Source organism: Cinclus cinclus, unplaced genomic scaffold (assembly GCF_963662255.1).
Source record: "Cinclus cinclus unplaced genomic scaffold, bCinCin1.1 SCAFFOLD_310, whole genome shotgun sequence".
NCBI lineage: Eukaryota > Metazoa > Chordata > Aves > Passeriformes > Cinclidae > Cinclus > Cinclus cinclus.
Window position 1 is genome coordinate 1 of NW_026912209.1, and position 20,949 is coordinate 20,949.

Consider the following 20,949-nt stretch of genomic DNA (forward strand, 5'->3'; position numbering starts at 1 on the left):
CCCCCACAGATTTTCGTGGAGTTCATGTCGGTGTTTGACTGCCTGAAGGCCGTGCAGGGCCTGGGCCTTCCAGTGACCTAAAATCCCCCAAAAAATCCCCCCAAAAATCCCCAAAAATACCCGAATCTCCCCAAAAATCCCACAAATGACCCCAAAATCCCCCAACCCACCCGAATTTCCCCAAAAATCCCCCACAGATTTTCGTGGAGTTCATGTCGGTGTTCCACTGCCTGAAGGCCGTGCAGGGCCTGGGCCTTCCAGTGACCAAAAATCCCCCAAAAATCCCCAAAAGTTCCCCAAAAATACCCGAATCTCCCCAAAAATCCCACAAATGACCCCAAAATCCCCCAACCCACCCGAATTTCCCCAAAAATCCCCCACAGATTTTCATGGAGTTCATGTCGGTGTTCCACTGCCTGAAGGCCGTGCAGGGCCTGGGCCTTCCAGTGACCAAAAATCCCCCAAAACCCCACGAATGACCCCAAATTTCCCCAAACCCCACAGATTTTTGTGGAGTTCACGTCGGTGTTCGACTGCCAGAAGGCCATGCAGGGCCTGACCGGCCGCAAGTTCGCCAACCGCGTGGTGGTCACCAAGTTCTGCGACCCCGACTCCTATCACCGCCGCGACTTCTGGTAGCCCCCGAGGGGCTCCCGGTGGCCACCGCCCCTCCCCCACCCCCCTTTGGAGGAGAGGGGGGTGGGGGGGGTTGGGTTGCGTGCCCAAATTTTCCCGTTTCCCCCCCCCCCAACCCCCGTTTTTTTTTTTTTAATTTTTTTTTGTTGTTGTTTTATTTTTTTTTTTTTCCTCCCCTCTCCCCTCCCCCCTCCAGTGCTGGTTTATCGTTGTAGCCCCTCCCCACCTTTCGCCCCCCCCCCCAAAAAATGCCTCCCCCCTCCCCCCACCCTGTTTCGTATTGGAGGAAAAAAGGGGAAATTACCCCCCCCCAAAAAAAAAAAAATGGGGGGGGTGGGGAATCCCCCCTGACCCCTCCCCCCCCCCTCCTCCCCCAAGCCCTAATTAAATGATTTTTCCAGGTTTTGGCGGTTTTGTGTTATTTATTTATTTATTATTTATTTATTTATCTATATACTTAGAGGGGGGTGAGGGAGGTGTTGGTTTTGGGGTGAAAAGTTCTGGGTTTGGGGGGGGTTTAAAAATGGTGATTTTGGGGATAGGATAACTCGGTTTCGAAGGATTAAATTACCCGGTTTTGGGGATTTAATCTCGTGATTTTTGTGAATAAATTCTCCTGGTCTCAGGGATTTTAAAACGCCAATTTTTGGCGATAAAAGCTCTTGATTTTAGGGATTAAAAAAAAAAAAAAAAAAAAAAAAAAAAAAGCTAATTTCGGGGATTAAAGTATCCTAATTTTGGGGGGTAAAAGGTCCTGATCTTAGAAATAGAAAAATGCCAAGTTTGAGGGTCAAATCCCCCAGTTTTGGGAATTAAGCCTCCCAGTTTTAGGGATAAAACACCCCCAATTTTAGGGATCAAAACCGCCCAATTTTGGAGATTCAGACCCGATTTTGGGGAACAACCTCCTCGATTTTGGGGTCCCCAGCTGCTGCTGCTGCCCTGGGGGGGGAATTTGGGGGAAATTCTGGGGGGATCTGGAGAACCCCCAGGGTTGGGGGAGCCTCCCCCGATTCTTCCCACGGGACCCCCAAAACTTCCCCAATTCCCTCCTTGGGACCCCCTCCAAATAAGCTCCCGTTCGCGCATCTCACGTAGTTTGTCCTCTCGCGGCCGCCGTCCTCCCCGTCTCTCGCGCTCGTCCGTTATTTTGTCCCCTCGCGGCTGCCGTTGCCCCGGCTCACGCTCCCATTGGCCGCGCGGCGGCGCCAACCGGAAGCGGTTCCGTGAGGGAAGGAGCGCGAGGGCGGCGCCGCCATCTTGGCCCGGTCGCGCTTGTCGCGCCTGTCGCGATCCGCGGCGGCCCCGAGCGGGGCTCTGGGGCCGCCCCGCCATGGCCACCAACCTGGGCGACCAGCGCGAGTGGTGAGAGGGGCAGCCGAGCGGGCGGGGGCGGTGTGTGGGTCTCCGAGCCGGGGTGGTTTTTCCGATCCCCCCCTTACTCCCCTGTCCGGTTCCGTTACTCCCTCAGGGCCGCCCCGTTCGCGCTCGGTCCCGGTGCCGGCCCCGCGCGGGAGGAGCCGCCGGCGCCCCCAGAGAACCCCGAGTGGGAGAAGGCCCGGCAGGCCCTGGCCAGCATCAGTAAAGCCGCGGCCGGGGGAGCCAAGGGAGCGGGGGGGGCGGGCGGCGGCGCGCAGGTGAGAGGGGGCAGTCGGGGAGGGGGGGTTTGGGTGTCCCACAGGGTTTTGGGAGGGGGGGAGGGGGGGGGTCTTTGTGAGGTTTTCTGTGGTTTTTGGGGGTTCTGGGCTGGTCTCTGTTTTTATGGGGATTTGAGGGGAGCGGGGATGTCCCTGTGTGGTTTTTTTGGGGTTCTCTGTGTTTTGGGGGGAATATGGGGAGGGTCTCTGTGTTTCGGGGGGTTCCTTTCTGCTTTGAGGGGGGATGTCTTTTTTTTGGGGGGGGGGGGTGTTTCTGTGAGGTTTCTTTAGCATCTATCTCTGGGGTTTTTTTTGTGTTCCCCATTCCTGGGGAAAGGTCCCCCCCCTATTTTTTTTGGGGGGGGTGGTCTCTCACCGTGGTCCCTCTCCCCTCTCCCCAGTACGCCCCCCCCGCTCAGGGGGACCCCTCTCTGCAGCAGGCGCAGCCCCCCCAGTACTACCAGTGGTACCAGCCCTACGGGGGGGGCTACTACCCCTACGGATACTACTACCCTGTGGTGAGGGGGGGCACCCAGAAATGGGGCTGGGGGCACCCAGAAATGGGGCTGGGGGGGGATCTTTGGCCTTTACCATTAATTTTGGGGGGGGGGGGGGTATTTGGGTTGTACCATAAACTTGAGAGGAGGGGTCTCTGGGTTGTGCCAGTAATTAAAGGGGGGCTTTTGGGCCATACCATTCGTTTAAGGGGGTGCCTGGGCTGTACCATTAGTTTGGGGGGTGTCTCTGGGTAGTACCATTAGTTTAAGGGGAGGTCTCTGGGCTGTACCATTAATCTGGCTGGGTTATGTGGTTTGTACCATTAAATTAATGGGGGGGGGACTCTCTGGGCTGTACCATTAATCTGGAGGGGGTCTCTGGGCTGTACCATTAATCTGGGGGGGTCTCTCTCGTGCAGCAGGGGGTGTACCCCAGCTATGGGGCCCCCACCGCCCCCTACGCCGCGGGGGGAGGGGGCTCCTACGCCCCCACCCCCCCCCAGCAGCAGCCCCCCGCCCCCCCCCCAGCAGCAGAGTGGCCTGGGCCAGGTAAGGTGGGGGGGGCAGGGGGGGCTCAGGTTGGGGAATTTGGGATTTGTGGGGAGGGGGAGGGGGGGGTGTCCCTGTCTCCAGGACCCCTCCCTGACCCCCTCCCCTCCCCCCCACAGCAGCCCCCGGTGCCCGGCCTGGACGAGGCGTCGCCATTTGGGACCCCCCAGCCCCCCCCAGCCGCTCCCCCCCAGCCCCCTCCCCACTCTCTGGGGGGTCTGGGGGTGCGGGGGGGGCGGGGGGGGGCACAGGGAACCCCCCGGGGGCCTCCACCCCCTACCCCTCCCCCCACTACAGCGAGGGGCCCCCCCCGAAGGGCAAGAAGGGGGGGGGGGCAGCTCTGGAGCCGCATGAAGCGTAAGAGACCCCCGGGTTTGGGGGAGGGGGGGAGATCCCACCAAATCATCCCCCAGTTCCTGCCCAAAATTATCCTGAAAATCCCCCCAAATCATCCCCAAACCCCTCCCAAACTCCCCCCAAATCCCCCCAACCCCTCCCAGCTCCCCCCTGACCCCCGTTTCCCCCAGAGGCTCCAGGTTCGGGGGGTCTCAAGTTCCAGCTGCCCAAGCGTCCCTTCGTGCTGCCCCCCCCCGGCCTTTGGGGAGCAGCCCCGGGGGGGCGGCGCCTTCGGGAGCCCCCCCGGCCCCGAAAAACTCCACGGGGGGCACGGGTGAGTCCCAAAATCTGGGGGAAACCCCCCCCAAAAAAAAAAATTCACCTGGGGGGAGAGTCGGGGAGGGCTCGGTTTGGGGTTGGGGAGGGTCTGGGCACCCCCAAAATCGTCTGGGGACCCCCCCAGGAATTTGGGAATCTCAAAGGGAGACAAAAAAAAATCAGCAAGTGATCCCCAGAATCCCTCTGGGATCCCCAAAAATCAGCAAGTGATCCCCAAAATCCCTCTGGGACCCCCAAAAATCAGCAAGTGATCCTCAGAATCCCTCTGGGATCCCAAAAATCAGCAAGTGATCCCCAAAATCCCTCTGGGACCCCCAAAAATCAGCAAGTGATCCCCAGAATCCCTCTGGATCCCCAAAAATCAGCAAGTGATCCCCAAAATCCCTCTGGGATCCCCAAAAATCAGCAAGTGATCCTCAGAATCCCTCTGGATCCCAAAAATCAGCAAGTGATCCCCAAAATCCCTCTGGGATCCCCAAAATCAGCAAGTGATCCCCAAAATCCCTCTGGGATCCCTAACAGTCATCGCACGATCCCAAAAAATCCCCCAAAAATCTGTTTGTGACCTCCCCCAGAAATCATCAAATGATCCTTCAAGTTACTTTAGGACCTCCAAAAATTATCAAATTATCCCCAAAATCACCAAATGATCCCAAAATTTATCAAACGATCCCTAAAAGAATCCCTCTGGAACCTCCCAAAATAACCAAATGATCCCTAAAATCTCTTTGGGACCCCTAAAATCATCAACGATCCCCAAAAATTCCCCAAAAATCTCTCTGAGACCCCCCAAAAACCCCTCGGGGACCCCCAACTGGGCCCCCAAAACCTCTCAAGGACTCCAAAAATGCCCCCACAGCCCCCCAAAACTCCCAATGTGAGAAACCCCCCCAGACACAACCCTGCCCCCTCAGGGACCCAAAAGGGACCACAAAGCCCCCCTAAAACTCCTCAGGGACCCAAAAAATGCCCTCAAAAGCCCTCAGGGACCCCAAAAGTGTCTCAAAGACCCCCTCAGGGACCTTGAAAGGGACACCAAAGCCTCCCTGCGACCTCATAAAACCCCTCAAGGACCTAAAAAGTGTTCCCAAAACCCCTCAGGGACCCAAAAGGGCCTCCCCAAAACCCCACCCACAGCACACCCATTTATGGGGCTCAACCCCCCCCCCCCGACCCAAACCCACCCCTGCTCCCCCCCAGGGACCCCCGGGGCCCCCCCAGGGGCAAGCCCGAGGACTGGCCCCCCGAGATGAAGGCGTACGTGCAGCGCTGCTTCACGGCCTGCGAGTCCGAGGAGGACAAGGACCGCACGGAGAAACTGCTCAAGGAGCTGCTGCAGGCACGGCTGCAGGACGGCTCCGCCTTCACCATCGACTGGAGCAGGGAGCCCCTGCCCGGGTGGGTGAGACCCTGGGGAGCCCCGAGGAAACGGCGCGGGTGGACCCGGGAATCCCCAAAATCACCTCGAAAATTCACGGGGAAATCAGCCCGGAATCGTCCCGAAAATCCCCCAAAATCACCTTGAAAACCCATGGGAAATCAGCCCAGAATCATCCCGAAAATCCCCCAAAATCACCTTGGGAAATCAGCCCAGAATCGTCCCGAAAATCCCCCAAAATCACCTTGAAAATCCATGGGGAAACCAGCCCGGAATCGTCCCGAAAATCCCCCAAAATCACCTTGGGAAACCAGCCCAGAGTCGTCCCGAAAATCCCCCAAAATCACCTTGGGAAACCAGCCCAGAGTCATCCTGAAAATCCCCCAAAATCACCTTGGGAAATCAGCCCAGAATCGTCCCGAAAATCCCCCAAAATCACCTTGAAAATCCATGGGGAAACCAGCCCGGAATCGTCCCGAAAATCCCCCAAAATCACCTTGGGAAACCAGCCCAGAGTCATCCTGAAAATCCCCCAAAATCACCTTGAAAATCCATGGGGAAACCTGTCCAGAGTCGTCCCGAAAATCCCCCAAAATCACCTTGGGAAATCAGCCCAGAATCGTCCCGAAAATCCCCCAAAATCACCTTGGGAAATCAGCCCAGAATCGTCCCGAAAATCCCCCAAAATCACCTTGGGAAATCAGCCCAGAGTCGTCCCGAAAATCCCCCAAAATCACCTTGGGAAACCAGCCCAGAGTCATCCTGAAAATCCCCCAAAATCACCTTGGGAAATCAGCCCAGAATCGTCCCGAAAATCCCCCAAAATCACCTTGAAAATCCATGGGGAAACCTGTCCAGAATTGTCCCGAAAATCCCCCAAAATCACCTTGGGAAACCAGCCCAGAGTCGTCCTGAAAATCCCCCAAAATCACTTCTAAAATCCACGGGGAAATCAGCCCAGAGTCGTCCCGAAAATCCCCCAAAATCACCTCGAAAACCCACAGGGAAATCAGCCCAGAATCGTCCCGAAAATCCCCCAAAATCACCTTGAAAATCCATGGGGAAACCTGTCCAGAATCATCCCGAAAATCCCCCAAAATCACCTTGGGAAACCAGCCCAGAGTCGTCCCGAAAATCCCCCAAAATCACCTTGGGAAATCAGCCCAGAATCGTCCCGAAAATCCCCCAAAATCACCTTGGGAAACCAGCCCAGAGTCGTCCCGAAAATCCCCCAAAATCACCTCTAAAACCCACAGGGAAATCAGCCCAGAATCGTCCCTAAAATCCCCCAAAATCACCTCGAAAACCCACGGGGAAATCAGCCCAGAGTCGTCCCGAAAATCCCCCAAAATCACCTTGAAAATCCATGGGGAAACCTGCCCAGAATTGTCCCGAAAATCCCCCAAAATCACCTTGAAAATCCATGGGGAAACCTGTCCAGAATCGTCCCGAAAATCCCCCAAAATCACCTTGGGAAACCAGCCCAGAGTCGTCCCTAAAATCCCCCAAAATCACCTCTAAAACCCACGGGGAAATCAGCCCAGAATCGTCCCGAAAATCCCCCAAAATCACCTTGAAAATCCACGGGGAAACCTGCGCAGAATCGTCCCGAAAATCCCCCAAAATCCCCAGGAAAATCCACTCAAAATCACCTTGAAAATCCACGGGGAAATCCACTGAAAATCCCTGAGAAAATCCATCCAGAATCGCCCCAAAAATCCCCCAAAAACACCCCAAAAAATCCATGGGAAAATCCACCCAGGATCGTCCCCAAATTCCCTAAAATATCCATCCAGAATCATCCCCAAAATCCCCCAAAATCACCCCGAAAATCCCCGGGAAAATCTGCCAAGGATTGCCCCGAAAATCCCCCAAACTTCTCCCCAAACGCCTCAAATTTCACCCAATCTCACCCCAAATTTCACCCAATCTCACCCCAAATTTCCCTCAAATTTCACCCAATCTCACCCCAAATTTCACTCAATCTCCCCCCAAATTTCCCCCAAACCCCAAGTCTCACCCCAAATCCCCCCAATCTCACCCCAAATTTCCCCCTAACCCCCCCAATCTCACCCCAAATTTCCCCCAAATTCCCCCAATCTCACCCCAAATTTCCCCCTAACCCCCCCCAATCTCACCCCAAATTTCCCCCTAACCCCCCCCAATCTCACCCCAAATTTCCCCCTAACCCCCCCCAATCTCACCCCAATTTCCCCCTAACCCCCCCCAATCTCACCCCAAATTTCCCCCAATCCCCCCAATCTCACCCCAATTTCCCCCAATCCCCCCAATCTCACCCCTAACCCCCCCCAACCCCCCCAATCTCACCCCAAATTTCCCCCTAACCCCCCCCAATCTCACCCCAATTTCTCCCCAGGCTGAGCCGTGAGGGTCCCTCCAGCCCCAAGAAGAAACGCTGGGAGCTTCCCCCGCCCCGCCCCAGCCCCTCCCCAGCCCCAGGACCCCCCCAAAATCCCCCCCAGCGCCCCGCGGGGTCGGGGGGGCCCCCCCAGACTCAGAGGGGGGGTCCCCGTTCCCGCGGGGGGGGCGGGGGAGGGGCGTTCCCCACCAAATTTGGGAACCGCAACGTGTTCATGAAGGAGAACAGCTCCTCGTCCAGCGGCTCCCGCTCCCGCTCCCGCTCCTCCTCGCGCTCACCTGGGAGGCACTGCCGGCGCAGGTGGGGCCCCGAAACGCTCCCTGAGACCCCGAAATGCACCCCAAAAAAATCCCCATCCAAACCTGCCCCTGGCACCCCAAAATCCACCCCAAAATCCACCCCAAACCCTCCTTGTGTCCCGCTCCTCCTCGCGCTCACCTGGGAGGCACTGCCGGCGCAGGTGGGGCCCCAAAACGCTCCCTGAGACCCCGAAATGCACCCCAAAAAAATCCCCATCCAAACCCGCCCCTGGCACCCCAAAATCCACCCCAAAATCCACCCCAAAATCCACCCCAAAATCTGCCCCTGGCACCCCCAAAATCCACCCCAAAATCTGCCCCTGGCACCCCCAAAATCCACCCCAAAATCCACCCCAAAATCTGCCCCTGGCACCCCAAAATCCACCCCTGGCACCCCAGAATCCCATCCCAGTCCATCCCAGTCCTTCCAATCCCCTCCCGGTCCCTCCCAGTCCATCCCAGTCACCCCCAATCCCCTCCCAGTCCATCCCAGTCCCTCCCAGTCCATCCCAGTCACCCCCAGTCCCCTCCCGGTCCCTCCCAGTCCATCCCAGTCACCCCCAATCCCCTCCCGGTCCCTCCCGGTCCCTCCCAGTCCATCCCAGTCACCCCCAGTCCCCTCCCAGTCCCCTCCCAGTCCCCCCCAGTCACCCCCAGTCCCCTCCCAGTCCCCCCCAGTGCCCCCCAGTCACGCCTGTCCCCACAGTGACTCCGACTCGGACTCGTCGGGCTCCGGGGCCGAGGCTCGGCCCGGGGGGCGCAGGGGGGGCCCCCCCAAACCTCGGGGCCGGGGGGGACCCATGGAGAGGGGGAGAGCCAGGGCCCAGCGAGGAAAGAGGTACTGGGAGCACTGGGAGGGACTGGGAGGGGAGTTGGGGGGGATTGGGAGGAACTGGGTGGGGATTGGGTTGGACTGGGAGATACTGGGGGAGACTGGGAGGGGATTGGGATGGACCGGGGGGGGGGACTGGGAGGAACTGGGTTGGACTGGGACTGGGTGATTTCTCCCTTATTTTTAACTAAAATCTCCCCCCAATTTCCCCATTTCTCCCCCCAATTTCCCCATTTGTTCTCCCCCCAATTTCCCCATTTGTTCCCCCCAATTTCCCCATTTCTCTCCCCAATTTCCCCATTTCTCCCCCCAATTTCCCCATTTGTTCCCCCCAATTTCCCCATTTCTCCCCCCAATTTCCCCATTTCTCCCCCCAATTTCCCCATTTGTTCTCCCCCCAATTTCCCCATTTCTTCTCCCCCCAATTTCCCCATTTGTTCTCCCCCCAATTTCCCCATTTCTCTCCCCAATTTCCCCATTTCTCTCCCCAATTTCCCCATTTCTCCCCCCAATTTCCCCATTTGTTCTCCCCCCAATTTCCCCATTTCTCCCCCCAATTTCCCCATTTCTCCCCCCAATTTCCCCATTTGTTCTCCCCCCAATTTCCCCATTTCTCCCCCCAATTTCCCCATTTCTCCCCCCAATTTCCCCATTTCTCTCCCCAATTTCCCCATTTCTCCCCCCAATTTCCCCATTTGTTCTCCCCCCAATTTCCCCATTTGTTCTCCCCCCAATTTCCCCATTTCTCCCCCCAATTTCCCCAGGCCCGAGCCGGGTCCCCCCCGCCGTCCCCGCCGCCGTCCCCCCCCCGACCCCGAGGACCCCGAGCGGGAGCTGCGGCGCCAGCGCCGGGCCCAGCGCTTCCAGGGCGGGGCCGGGAACCCCAAAAAAACCCCCAAAAACCCTCCCCCTCCCCCGGGCACCCCCCCCGCGCCCGGCCCCTCCCCCCCCGACGGCCTCGACTGGGACCAGCTCAAGATTTTGGGAACCTGCCAGGAGGTGACCAAGAGGTACCTGAGGCTCACCTGCGCTCCTGACCCGGCCACCGTGAGGCCTGTGCCGGTGGGTGACCCCGAAAACGCCGAAATGCACCCCAAAATCCACCCCGAAATCCACCCCGAAACCTCCCTGAGACACCCCAAAAAATCCATCCCAAAAACACCGAAATCCACCCCGAAATCCACCCCGAAACCTCCCTGAAACACCCCAAAAAATCCATCCCAAAAACACCGAAATCCACCCCGAAACCTCCCTGAGACACCCCAAAAATCCATCCCAAAAACACTGAAATCCACCCCAAAACCTCCCTGAGACACCCCAAAAAATCCATCACCAAAATCCCAAAATCCTCACCTGTACTCTTGTGCAGGTGAGTGACCCCAAAACCCCCAAAGTTTGCCCCAAAATCCTCTCTGGTAACCCCCCAAACTGTCCCCCCATTACCCTCTGTGTCCCCCCCAGATTTGGGGTTAAATTTGGGGTTCCTGTTCCCATTTTTGGGGTTCATTCTGGGGTCCCTGTTCCCATTTTGGGGTCCCTGCTCCCATTTTTAGGGTCCCTGTTCCCATTCCTGGGTTCCCTGTTGCCATTTTTAGGGTCCCTGCTCCCATTTTTGGGTTCCCTGTTCCCATTTTTGGGTTCCCTGTTCCCATTCCTGGGTTCCCTGCTCCCATTTTTGGGGTCCCTGTTCCCATTTTTGGGGTTCATTTTGGGTTCCCTGTTCCCATTTTTGGGTTCCCTGTTCCCATTCCTGGGGTCCCTGTTCCCATTCCTGGGTTCCCTGTTCCCATTTTTAGGGTCCCTGTTCCCATTTTTGGGGTCCCTGCTCCCATTTTTGGGGTCCCTGCTCCCATTTTTGGGGTCCCTGTTCCCATTTTTGGGTTCCCTGCTCCCATTTTTGGGGTCCCTGTTCCCATTCCTGGGTTCCCTGTTCCCATTCCTGGGTTCCCTGTTCCCATTTTTGGGGTCCCTGTTCCCATTCCTGGGTTCCCTGTTCCCATTTTTGGGGTCCCTGTTCCCATTTTTGGGGTCCCTGTTCCCATTCCTGGGTTCCCTGCTCCCATTTTTGGGGTCCCTGTTCCCATTCCTGGGTTCCCTGTTCCCATTCCTGGGTTCCCTGTTCCCATTTTTGGGGTCCCTGTTCCCATTCCTGGGTTCCCTGTTCCCATTTTTAGGGTCCCTGTTCCCATTCCTGGGTTCCCTGTTCCCATTTTTAGGGTCCCTGCTCCCATTTTTGGGTTCCCTGTTGCCATTTTTAGGGTCCCTGTTCCCATATTTGGGTTCCCTGCTCCCATTTTTGGGGTCCCTGCTCCCATTTTTGGGGTCCCTGTTGCCATTTTTGGGGTCCCTGCTCCCATTTTTGGGCTCCCTGTTCCCATTCCTGGGTTCCCTGTTCCCATTTTTAGGCTCCCTGTTCCCATTTTTGGGGTCCCTGTTCCCATTTTTAGGGTCCCTGTTCCCATTTTTGGGGTCCCTGCTCCCATTTTTAGGGTCCCTGTTCCCATTTTTGGGGTCCCTGTTCCCATTTTTGGGGTCCCTGCTCCCATTTTTAGGGTCCCTGCTCCCATTTTTAGGGTCCCTGTTCCCATTCCTGGGTTCCCTGCTCCCATTTTTAGGGTCCCTGTTCCCATTTTTGGGGTCCCTGCTCCCATTTTTCGGGTCCCTGTTCCCATTCCTGGGTTCCCTGTTCCCATTTTTGGGGTCCCTGTTGCCATTTTTGGGGTTCCTGTTCCCATTTTTGGGTTCCCTGTTGCCATTTTTGGGGTCCCTGCTCCCATTTTTGGGGTCCCTGCTCCCATTTTTGGGGTCCCTGCTCCCATTTTTGGGGTCCCTGCTGCCATTTTTGGGGCTCCTTTGGGGTTTTTCTCCCAGGTGCTGCGGCAGGCTCTGGCCCTGGTCCGCTCCCACTGGACCCAGCACCGCGACTACGCCTGGGCCTGCGAGCAGCTGAAATCCCTGCGGCAGGACCTGACGGTCAGGGGCACCTGGGGAGGGGCTGCGGGGATTTGGGGGGGATTTGGGGGGATTTCGGGTGGTCGCAGGTGGGTTTGGGGGGATCCCAGGTGGGTTTGGGGGGGTCCCAGGTGGTTTTAAGGGATCCCAGGTGGTTTTAAGGGATCCCAGGTGGTTTTGGGTGGATCCCAGGTGGTTTTGGGGGGGTCCCAGGTGGTTTTAAGGGATCCCAGGTGGTTTTGGGGGATCCCAGGTGGTTTTGGGGGGGTCCCAGGTGGTTTTGGGGGATCCCAGGTGGTTTTAGGGGGTCCCAGGTGGTTTTAAGGGATCCCAGGTGGTTTTGGGGGGGTCCCAGGTGGTTTTAAGGGATCCCAGGTGGTTTTAGGGGGTCCCAGGTGGTTTTAAGGGATCCCAGGTGGTTTGGGGGGGTCCCAGGTGGTTTTGGGGGATCCCAGGTGGTTTTGGGGGGATCCCAGGTGGGTTTGGGGGGATCCCAGGTGAGTTTGGGGGGGTCCCAGGTGGTTTTGGGGGGATCCCAGGTGGTTTTAAGGGATCCCAGGTGGTTTTGGGGGGGTCCCAGGTGGTTTTAGGGGGTCCCAGGTGGTTTTAAGGGATCCCAGGTGGTTTTAGGGGATCCCAGGTGGGTTTGGGGGGATCCCAGGTGGTTTGGGGGGGTCCCAGGTGGTTTTAGGGGGTCCCAGGTGGTTTTAGGGGATCCCAGGTGGTTTTAAGGGATTCCAGGTGGTTTTGGGGGGGTCCCAGGTGGTTTTAAGGGATCCCAGGTGGTTTTGGGGGGGTCCCAGGTGGTTTTAGGGGATCCCAGGTGGTTTTAAGGGATCCCAGGTGGTTTTAGGGGGTCCCAGGTGGTTTGGGGGGGTCCCAGGTGGTTTTGGGTGGATCCCAGGTGGTTTTAGGGGATCCCAGGTGGTTTTAAGGGATCCCAGGTGGTTTTGGGGGGGTCCCAGGTGGTTTTAAGGGATCCCAGGTGGTTTTGGGGGGGTCCCAGGTGGTTTTGGGGGATCCCAGGTGGTTTTGGGGGGATCCCAGGTGGGTTTGGGGGGATCCCAGGTGAGTTTGGGGGGGTCCCAGGTGGTTTTGGGGGGATCCCAGGTGGTTTTAAGGGATCCCAGGTGGTTTTGGGGGGGTCCCAGGTGGTTTTAGGGGATCCCAGGTGGTTTTAAGGGATCCCAGGTGGTTTTAGGGGGTCCCAGGTGGTTTGGGGGGGTCCCAGGTGGTTTTGGGTGGATCCCAGGTGGTTTTAGGGGATCCCAGGTGGTTTTAAGGGATCCCAGGTGGTTTTGGGGGGGTCCCAGGTGGTTTTAAGGGATCCCAGGTGGTTTGGGGGGGTCCCAGGTGGTTTTAGGGGGTCCCAGGTGGTTTTAAGGGATCCCAGGTGGTTTTGGGGGGGTCCCAGGTGGTTTGGGGGGGTCCCAGGTGGTTTTAGGGGGTCCCAGGTGGGTTTGGGGGGGTCCCAGGTGGTTTTGGGGGGGGTCCCAGGTGGTTTTAAGGGATCCCAGGTGGTTTTAAGGGATTCCAGGTGGGTTTGGGGGGGTCCCAGGTGGTTTTGGGGGGGGTCCCAGGTGGTTTTATTCCCCCTGAATTTCTCCATTGGCTCCCCAGGATTTACCTGTCACCCCCTGAACTTTTCCCCCCTTTATCCCCAGACCCCGCTGTATTTTAGGACCCCCTCTCCATACTTTAGGACCCCCTCCCCAGATTTGGGACCCCTCCCCAAATTTCCTTTCCCCCCCCCTCCCCATCAGGTCCAGGGCGTCCGCACCGAGTTCACGGTGGAGGTTTACGAGACCCACGCCCGCATCGCTCTGGAGAAGGTGGGACAGGGCTCCTCTAGGAGGGGCTTTGGGCACATCCCGAATTTGGGGAGGGGTCCCTGAGGGTGTCCCGTGCCCCCCCCCCAGGGTGACCACGAGGAGTTCAACCAGTGCCAGACGCAGCTGAAGGCGCTCTACGGCGAGAACCTGCCGGGCTGCGTGGGCGAGTTCACGGCGTACCGCATCCTCTACTGCATGTTCACCAACAACTCCGGAGGTCTGCGGGGCCCCAAAACCTTCCCGGGGTGGGGAGGGGGTCCCAGGAAGTTCAGGGAGGTCCCCAAATTTTTTTTTTTTTTTTTTTTTTGGGGGGGGGGTGGGCTCTCAATGAGCTTGCCAGGAGTGACGGTGAGGCTGGAGCTGCTGCTGTCCCCGGGGACCCCAAACTCTGCAGTGCCCAGAACTGACCCCAGGCTCTCCCTGTGTCCCCGGAGCTGGCCCCTGTCTGTCTGTCTGTCCGTCCCACTGACCCCTGTCTGTCTGTCTGTCTGTCCCCACTGACCCTTGTCTGTCTGTCCGTCCCCAGAGCTGACCCCTGTCCCTCTGTCCGTCCCCAGAGCTGACCCCTGTCTGTCCGTCCGTCCGTCTGTCCCACTGACCCCATCTCTGTCCCTTTCCCCGCTGACCCCCTGTCCGTCCGTCTGTCCGTCCCCAGAGCTGACCACAGAGCTGGCCCTGCTGCCGCCGTGTCTCCGCTCGGACCCCTCGGTGTCCCACGCCCTGGCCCTGAGGGCCGCCTGGGCCCTGGGGCTCTACAGCCGCTTCTTCCGCCTGCACGGCTCGGCCCCGGCCATGGCCCCGCGTCTCATCGACCTGTTCGCCGAGCGCGAGCGGCGCCGGGCCCTGCGCGCCATCCTCAAGGCGTAGGTGGGGCCGGGGGGACGCTGGGGGCACGGCCCGGGGAGGGGGGGACCGGCCGGGTGAGTCGGGGGGTCCCGGGGAAGGGGGGGGGGGGGGGTGGGGTTGGGGTGGGGGGGGTTCGGGCCCTGCCTGGGGGGTTGGGGGGGGAAATCCCTGCGGTTGGGGTGGGTTGTGGGGTGGGGGAGGCCCCGCTGCCCCTATAGGGACTGGGGGAAATCCCCATTGTCCATAATTGGGATGGGGGAATCCCCATTTCCGTATTTGGGATGGGGGAATCCCCATTGTCCATATATGGACTGAGGGAATTCCTATTTCCGTATTTGGGATGGGGGAATCCCCCTTGTCCATATTTGGGATGGGGGAATTCCCATTTCCATATTTGGGATGTGAGCATCTCCATTGTCCATATTTGGGATGGGGGAATCCCCATTGTCCATATTTGGGATGGGGGAATCCCCATTGTCCATAATTGGGATGGGGGAATCCCCCTTGTCCATATTTGGGATGGGGGAATCTCCATTGTCCATATTTGGGATGGGGGAATCCCCCTTGTCCATATTTGGGGTGGGGGAATCCCCCTTGTCCATATTTGGGATGGGGGAATTCCCATTTCCATATTTGGGATGGGGGAATCCCCCTTGTCGGTATTTGGGATGGGGGAAGCCCTGTTCTCCATTTATGGGCTGAGGGAATCCCCCTTGTCCATATAGGATGGACTGAGGGAACCCCGATTTCTCCCCATCTATGGGGTGCAGGAACCCCAAATTCTGCCCCGTGGGGGGGTGCCCAGAGCAAGGGCAGGGCCCCCCCCCTCCCCTTTTTCGTGCCCCACATTGGGGTGTGGGTCCTGCTGGACCCCAAATTATGGGGCTGAGCCCCAGTTATGGGGTCACACTCCTCTCTGTGGGGCTGAGCCCCCCAACACGGGACCGTGTCCCTCTCTGTGGGGTTGAACCCCTTATCATGGGGCTGGGGCCTCCAAAACGGGGTCAAACCCCCCAAAATGGGGCCCGACCCCCCCAAGTGGGGCTGAGCCCTTCAAAACGGGGTCACGGCCCCAAAATGGGGTCACACCCCTTGCTATGGGGCTGAGCCCCAGAGTGGGGGTCAAACCCCTAAAATGGGGCTGAGCCCCTCAAAATGGGGGGAGACCCCCGCAATGGGGTCACGCCCCCAAAACGGGTTCAAACCCCCCCAAAATGGGGCTGAGCCCCTCACTATGGGGTCACGCCCCCTTTCCACGGGGCCCAGCCCCCAGACGGGGTCACGCCCGATCCTTGGGGGCCGCGGGCGCCCCCCGGGAGCCCCCGGCCCCCCCCCCTGACCTCCTTCTCTCCCCAGCTACCGCCCGGCGCTGCCGACGGCCCAGCTGGGGCCACTTATGGGGCTGGAGCCCCCCGAGCGCCGCCGCTTCCTGGGGGGGCTGCCCCTCACCTTCACCGGGCCCGACCGCGGCGCCATCGACTGCCGGCAGAGCCTGGCGGCCCTGCCCCACATCTGACCCACACCGAGCCCCCGTGGGGCTCTGGGGGCCCGGAGCTGCCCCACATCTGACCCACACCGAGCCCCCGTGGGGCTCTGGGGGCCCGGAGCTGCCCCACATCTGACCCACACCGAGCCCCCGTGGGGCTCTGGGGGCCCGGAGCTGCCCCACATCTGACCCACACCGAGCCCCCGTGGGGCTCTGGGGGCCCGGAGCTGCCCCACATCTGACCCACACCGAGCCCCCGTGGGGCTCTGGGGGCCCGGAGCTGCCCCACATCTGACCCACACCGAGCCCTCGTGTGGTTTTGGGGGCCCGGAGCTGCCCCACATCTGACCCACACCGAGCCCCCGGCACCTCCTGCCCCAGCCCGCAGAGCCCTCCGTGGGGCCTGGAGCTGCCCCCAGAACCTCCCCTGCCCCACAGAGAAGGGGAAATGGGGTGGGGGATCCTGAGTTGTGGGGCCTGGATCTGCCCCCAGAACCTTCCCTGCCCCACACCGAGCCCCTGGTACCTCCAGCCCCTGCCCCAGATCCCCCACAGGACTCCGTGGGGCTTTGGGGCCTGGAGCTGCCCCGTGGCGTCCGCCCCAGAACCTTCCCTTCCCCTCTCGGGGGAGGATTTGGGGTGGGGGGGGGATGAGAAACGTGGGGCCAGGATCCTGAACTGTGGGGCCTGGACCTGCCCCAGACCCTCCATGAGGGGTGGAGGATCCGAACTGTGGGGCCTGGATCCGCCCCATAACCACGACGAGGGGGGATTTGGGGTGGAGGATCCGAACTGTGGGGCCTGGATCCGCCCCATAACCTTCCCTTCACCCCACAGAGGGAGGATTTGGGGTGGAAATCCGGGGGCGTGGGGTCCGGACCTGCCCCAAACACCGACAGGTTCGGGGTGGGGAATTTGGGGGTGGGATTTGTGGGGCGGAATTTCCAAACGTGTGGGGCAGAAGCCTCTGTTTGGGGGATGGGGGCGGGGGGGGGGTGGTGGGGGGCACAGAGCCGCTCCCCACAATTCTCCCCCGACCCCCCCCCCCCCCCCCCCCCCGAATTTTTTAACCGTGCCTCAGTTTCTCTCTCTTCTTCCTGCTGCCGAGGTCTCGTCCCCCCGCCCCACGGAGAGACCCCCGCCCCACGGAGGAGGGAAAGGAGAGACCCACGAAGGACACAAAGAGACCCCAAAAGCCGCGGCCGCCCTCGCCCCACAGCGAGCCCAGAGCCCCCCAACCCACGGAGCCCCCCTCCCCCCCCCCATCCTCATCCTCAATTCCTCACCACCAAACTCGGGTGGGGGGGGAGGGTGGGGGCGTTTGGGGGGGCAGGGCGGGGGCTCCCCCTCCCCCCAAAAAATAACAACAACAACAACAACAAAAAAAAAAAAACAACAAAACAAAACAAAAAAAAAAAAACAAAAAAAAAAAATCAAAAAACCAACGCCCCCCAAGAAGGAGATGGGGGAGGGGCTCCGCCATCGCCGCCGTCGCTTCTCCTCCTCCTCCCCTGGGTCTTTGCGCTGCTCAAATTCCCCTTTTTTTGGTTCGTATTTAATTTATTTCCACCTTCCCATCCATCCCCACCCCCCCCACCTCAAATCCCTTCCCCCCATTCCCCTCCCCCCCCCTCCCCCCCAACGTCTCTTTGCAGGTAAAAGTCGCCCCCTCCCCCCTTTCCTTTTACCCCCCCCTCCCCGCCCCCCCCCTCCCCTTTTCTCTCACTTTTTTAACCTTTTTTTGGACAGAATAAAAGGAAAAAAAAAACAAAAAAAAAAATGGGGTTAGAGTGATGGGTGGGGGAGGGGGTGGGGTGGGAAATTTGTACCTACAGAGCTCGATCAATATATTTATATAAAAAAATTACACCAAATAATTACCCCTCCCCCACGATTTTTTCTTTTTTTTTTAATCACTTTCCTCTTAATTATTTTTCACAAAAATATTTGGGGGGGTGGGGCAAAATCGGTGGAATGGGCGGGGCTTCGAGGAGACCCCCACCCCCCCGCGGTCTGATTGGATGAACAGCGTGTGATTGGCATGCGGGGAGAGGTTGGGGGCGGGACCTGGTGCTCACAGACCACGCCCCCTTTGGCCACACCCATTTGGCAGCTTCAACCTCAGTGCAACAAAATCGGCTCCGCCCCCATTTTGGCTCCTCCCCAATTCTCTGGCCACACCCCCACGTGACATCGGCTCCACCCACTCCTTTGGCTCCGCCCCCGCATGGAGGGAGGTTTGGCGGATTTTTGGGGGGTGGATTTTGGGGGTGGATTTTGGGGAGTGGGTTTTGGGGGATGGATTTTTGGGGGTCACTTGGAGAGTTTGCTGATGACCCTGATGAGCGCCGCGTTCTCATCCTTGAGCCGCTGGTTGTCGGCCCGGAGGTCCGAGAGAGCCTGGGGAGAGTCCAAAATTCCCCGGAATCACCCCGAAATCACCTCAGGATCCCGAATATTTGGGGATAGGAATTGGGGGGGTTTCCCAAATTCACCTTCAGCTCCTCCTCCAGCTCAGCCGCCTTCAGCTCCAGCGCCCGGCGCTCCTGGGGGGCAGGGGGGGGGAATTGGAAAAGGAGGATTTTGGGAGAAAATGGTGAAGAGTGGGAAGGGAAAAAAGGGAAATGTGAGCGGAAAATGGTGAGAAACATGAGGGGAGAAGGGTGGGAAAACGTGAGGGGGAAAAGAGCAGGGAAAAGGAGGGGAAAATGGCGGCCAAGGTGAGGGGAAAATGGAATGAAATGTGAGGGGGAAATGGGGGTGAAACGTGAAGGGAAAAGAACGGGAAAAAAATGAGAAAAAGGCAGGAAAGGCGAGGGGGGAGATAGCAAAAAACGTGAAGGAAAAAAAGGGAAACGCAATGGGAGAAAAGGGCAAAACGTGAGGGGAGAAAAAGGCGGGAAAACGTGAGGGGAGAAAATGGCGGGAAAACGTGAGGGGAGAAAATGGCAGGAAAACGTGAGGGGAGAAAATGGCGGGAAAACGTGAGGGGAGAAAATGGCGGGAAAACGTGAGGGGAGAAAATGGCGGGAAAACGTGAGGGGAGAAAATGGCGGGAAAACGTGAGGGGAGAAAATGGCGGGAAAATGTGAGGTGAAAGCAGGGAGTTGTGAAGGGTCTCGGTGGGAATTTGGGGGTCCCTGTGGGGTTTTTTTTTTTGTTTTTATTGTTTTTGGGGGGGTCACTCACGAATCTCTCCAGCTCCAGCCGGGCCGGACGCTCCGCGCTGCGCTCCTGGCGCTGGGGAAGGAAAACAAAAAATGGGGGGTCCTGAGGGGTCCCTCTGACCCCTGAGTGACCCCTGAGTGACCCCAGGTGACTCAAGTGACCCCAGTGACCCGAGGTGACCCCAGTGACTCCAGGTGACCCATGAGTGACCCCAGGTGACCCCAGGTGACCCGAAGTGACCCCAGTGACCCCAGGTGACTCCAGTGACCCCAGGTGACCCGAAGGGACCCCAGATGACCCAGGTGACCCCAGGTGACCCAAAGTGACCCCAGGTGACCCGAAGTGACCCCAGGTGACCCCAGTGACCCCAGGTAACCCGAAGTGACCCGAAGTGACCCCAGGTGACCCCAGGTGACCCCAGTGACCCCAGGTGACCCAAAGTGACCCCAGGTGACCCCAGTGACCCCAGGTGACCCCAGGTGACCCGAAGTGACCCCAGGTGACCCCAGGTGACCCCAGTGACCCCAGGTGACCCGAAGTGACCCCAGGTGACCCCAGTGACCCCAGGTGACCCAGGTGACCCCAGTGACCCCAGGTGACCCCAGGTGACCCGAAGTGACCCCAGGTGACCCCAGTGACCCCAGGTGACCCCAGTGACCCCAGGTGACCCAGGTGACCCCAGTGACCCCAGGTGACCCCAGTGACCCCAGGTGACCCCAGGTGACCCGAAGTGACCCCAGGTGACCCAGGTGACCCCAGTGACCCCAGGTGACCCCAGGTGACCCCAGTGACCCCAGGTGACCCCTGACCTGAGTGACCCTCTCGAGCTCCAGCCGGCTCTGGGTCAGCGCCAGCTCCGCCTCCTGCAGCTGCTCCCGAATCCTCTCGTTCTCCACCCAGAGCTCCTGGAAGAGCTGAGGGCGCCCGGGGCCAATTCCAGACCTGGCCCCGCATTTTGGGAACACGACCCCTCCCATCCCCCCCTCCCCCCTCCCCACACACCCCCAAAAAACCCAAATCTCACCTCTTGGTAATCGAAGGGCGGGGCCGGGGGGGGGCGGAGGCCGTTGGGGGGAGCGGGGCAGCGGCTGTGGGGGAGGGGAGGAGGAAGGACCCCAAAATCACCTCGGACCCCCAAAATCACCTCGGACCCCCAAAATAACCCCCAGGAATCCCAAAATAACCCCCGGGAACCCCAAAATAACCCCCGGGAACCCCAAAATCACCTCGGACCCCCAAAATAACCCCAGGGAATCCCAAAATAACCCCCAGGAACCCCAAAATCACCTCGGACCCCCAAAATAACCCCAGGAATCCCAAAATAACCCCCGGGAACCCCAAAATAACCCTCGGGAATCCCAAAATAACCCCCGGGAACCCCAAAATCACCTCGGACCCCCAAAATAACCCCCAGGAATCCCAAAATAACCCCCGGGAACCCCAAAATCACCTCGGACCCCCAAAATAACCCCCAGGAATCCCAAAATAACCCCCAGGAATCCCAAAATAACCCCAGGGAATCCCAAAATCACCTCGGTCCCCCAAAATAACCCCCAGGAATCCCAAAATAACCCCCAGGAATCCCAAAATCCCCCCAGGACCCCAGAATCCCCCCCCCCCAAACCCCCCAGGAGCCCCTCAGTACCTGGGTGGGGGAGGGGCGTCCTCGGGCCCGTTGATCTCCGAGCCCTGGGTGGGGGAGGGGCACAGAAGTTTTTTTTGGGGGGGGTCCCGGGGCGGTTTCGGGATCCCCCTCCCCCCATCACCCCTCCCCCACCTCAC

The 20,949-nt window shown here is 59.2% G+C and overlaps 2 protein-coding genes across 2 annotated transcripts; one reads left to right on the forward strand and one right to left on the reverse strand.

The window, feature by feature from the left end:
- The first annotated feature begins 1,868 nt into the window (after positions 1 to 1,868).
- LENG8 (leukocyte receptor cluster member 8) lies at positions 1,869 to 16,032 on the forward strand. The gene is given in 17 exon segments (XM_062514565.1): positions 1,869 to 2,001; positions 2,108 to 2,273; positions 2,675 to 2,791; positions 3,190 to 3,319; positions 3,439 to 3,647; positions 3,649 to 3,676; positions 3,847 to 3,989; positions 4,119 to 4,159; positions 5,195 to 5,392; positions 7,750 to 8,052; positions 8,758 to 8,889; positions 9,648 to 9,945; positions 11,755 to 11,856; positions 13,599 to 13,667; positions 13,755 to 13,884; positions 14,323 to 14,530; positions 15,870 to 16,032. Coding segments are annotated over 17 exon segments (2,466 nt in total). The 5' UTR covers positions 1,869 to 1,969; the 3' UTR covers positions 16,030 to 16,032.
- A 1,804-nt stretch (positions 16,033 to 17,836) lies between these two features.
- On the reverse strand, positions 17,837 to 20,856 carry LOC134057580 (protein phosphatase 1 regulatory subunit 12C-like; the record flags this gene model as incomplete). The annotated part of the gene is made up of 6 exons (XM_062514566.1): positions 17,837 to 18,399; positions 18,495 to 18,545; positions 19,189 to 19,239; positions 19,977 to 20,081; positions 20,192 to 20,255; positions 20,813 to 20,856. Coding segments are annotated over 6 exons (402 nt in total), but the record flags the coding sequence as incomplete, so codon positions are not given.
- Between the last annotated feature and the right edge of the window lie 93 nt (positions 20,857 to 20,949).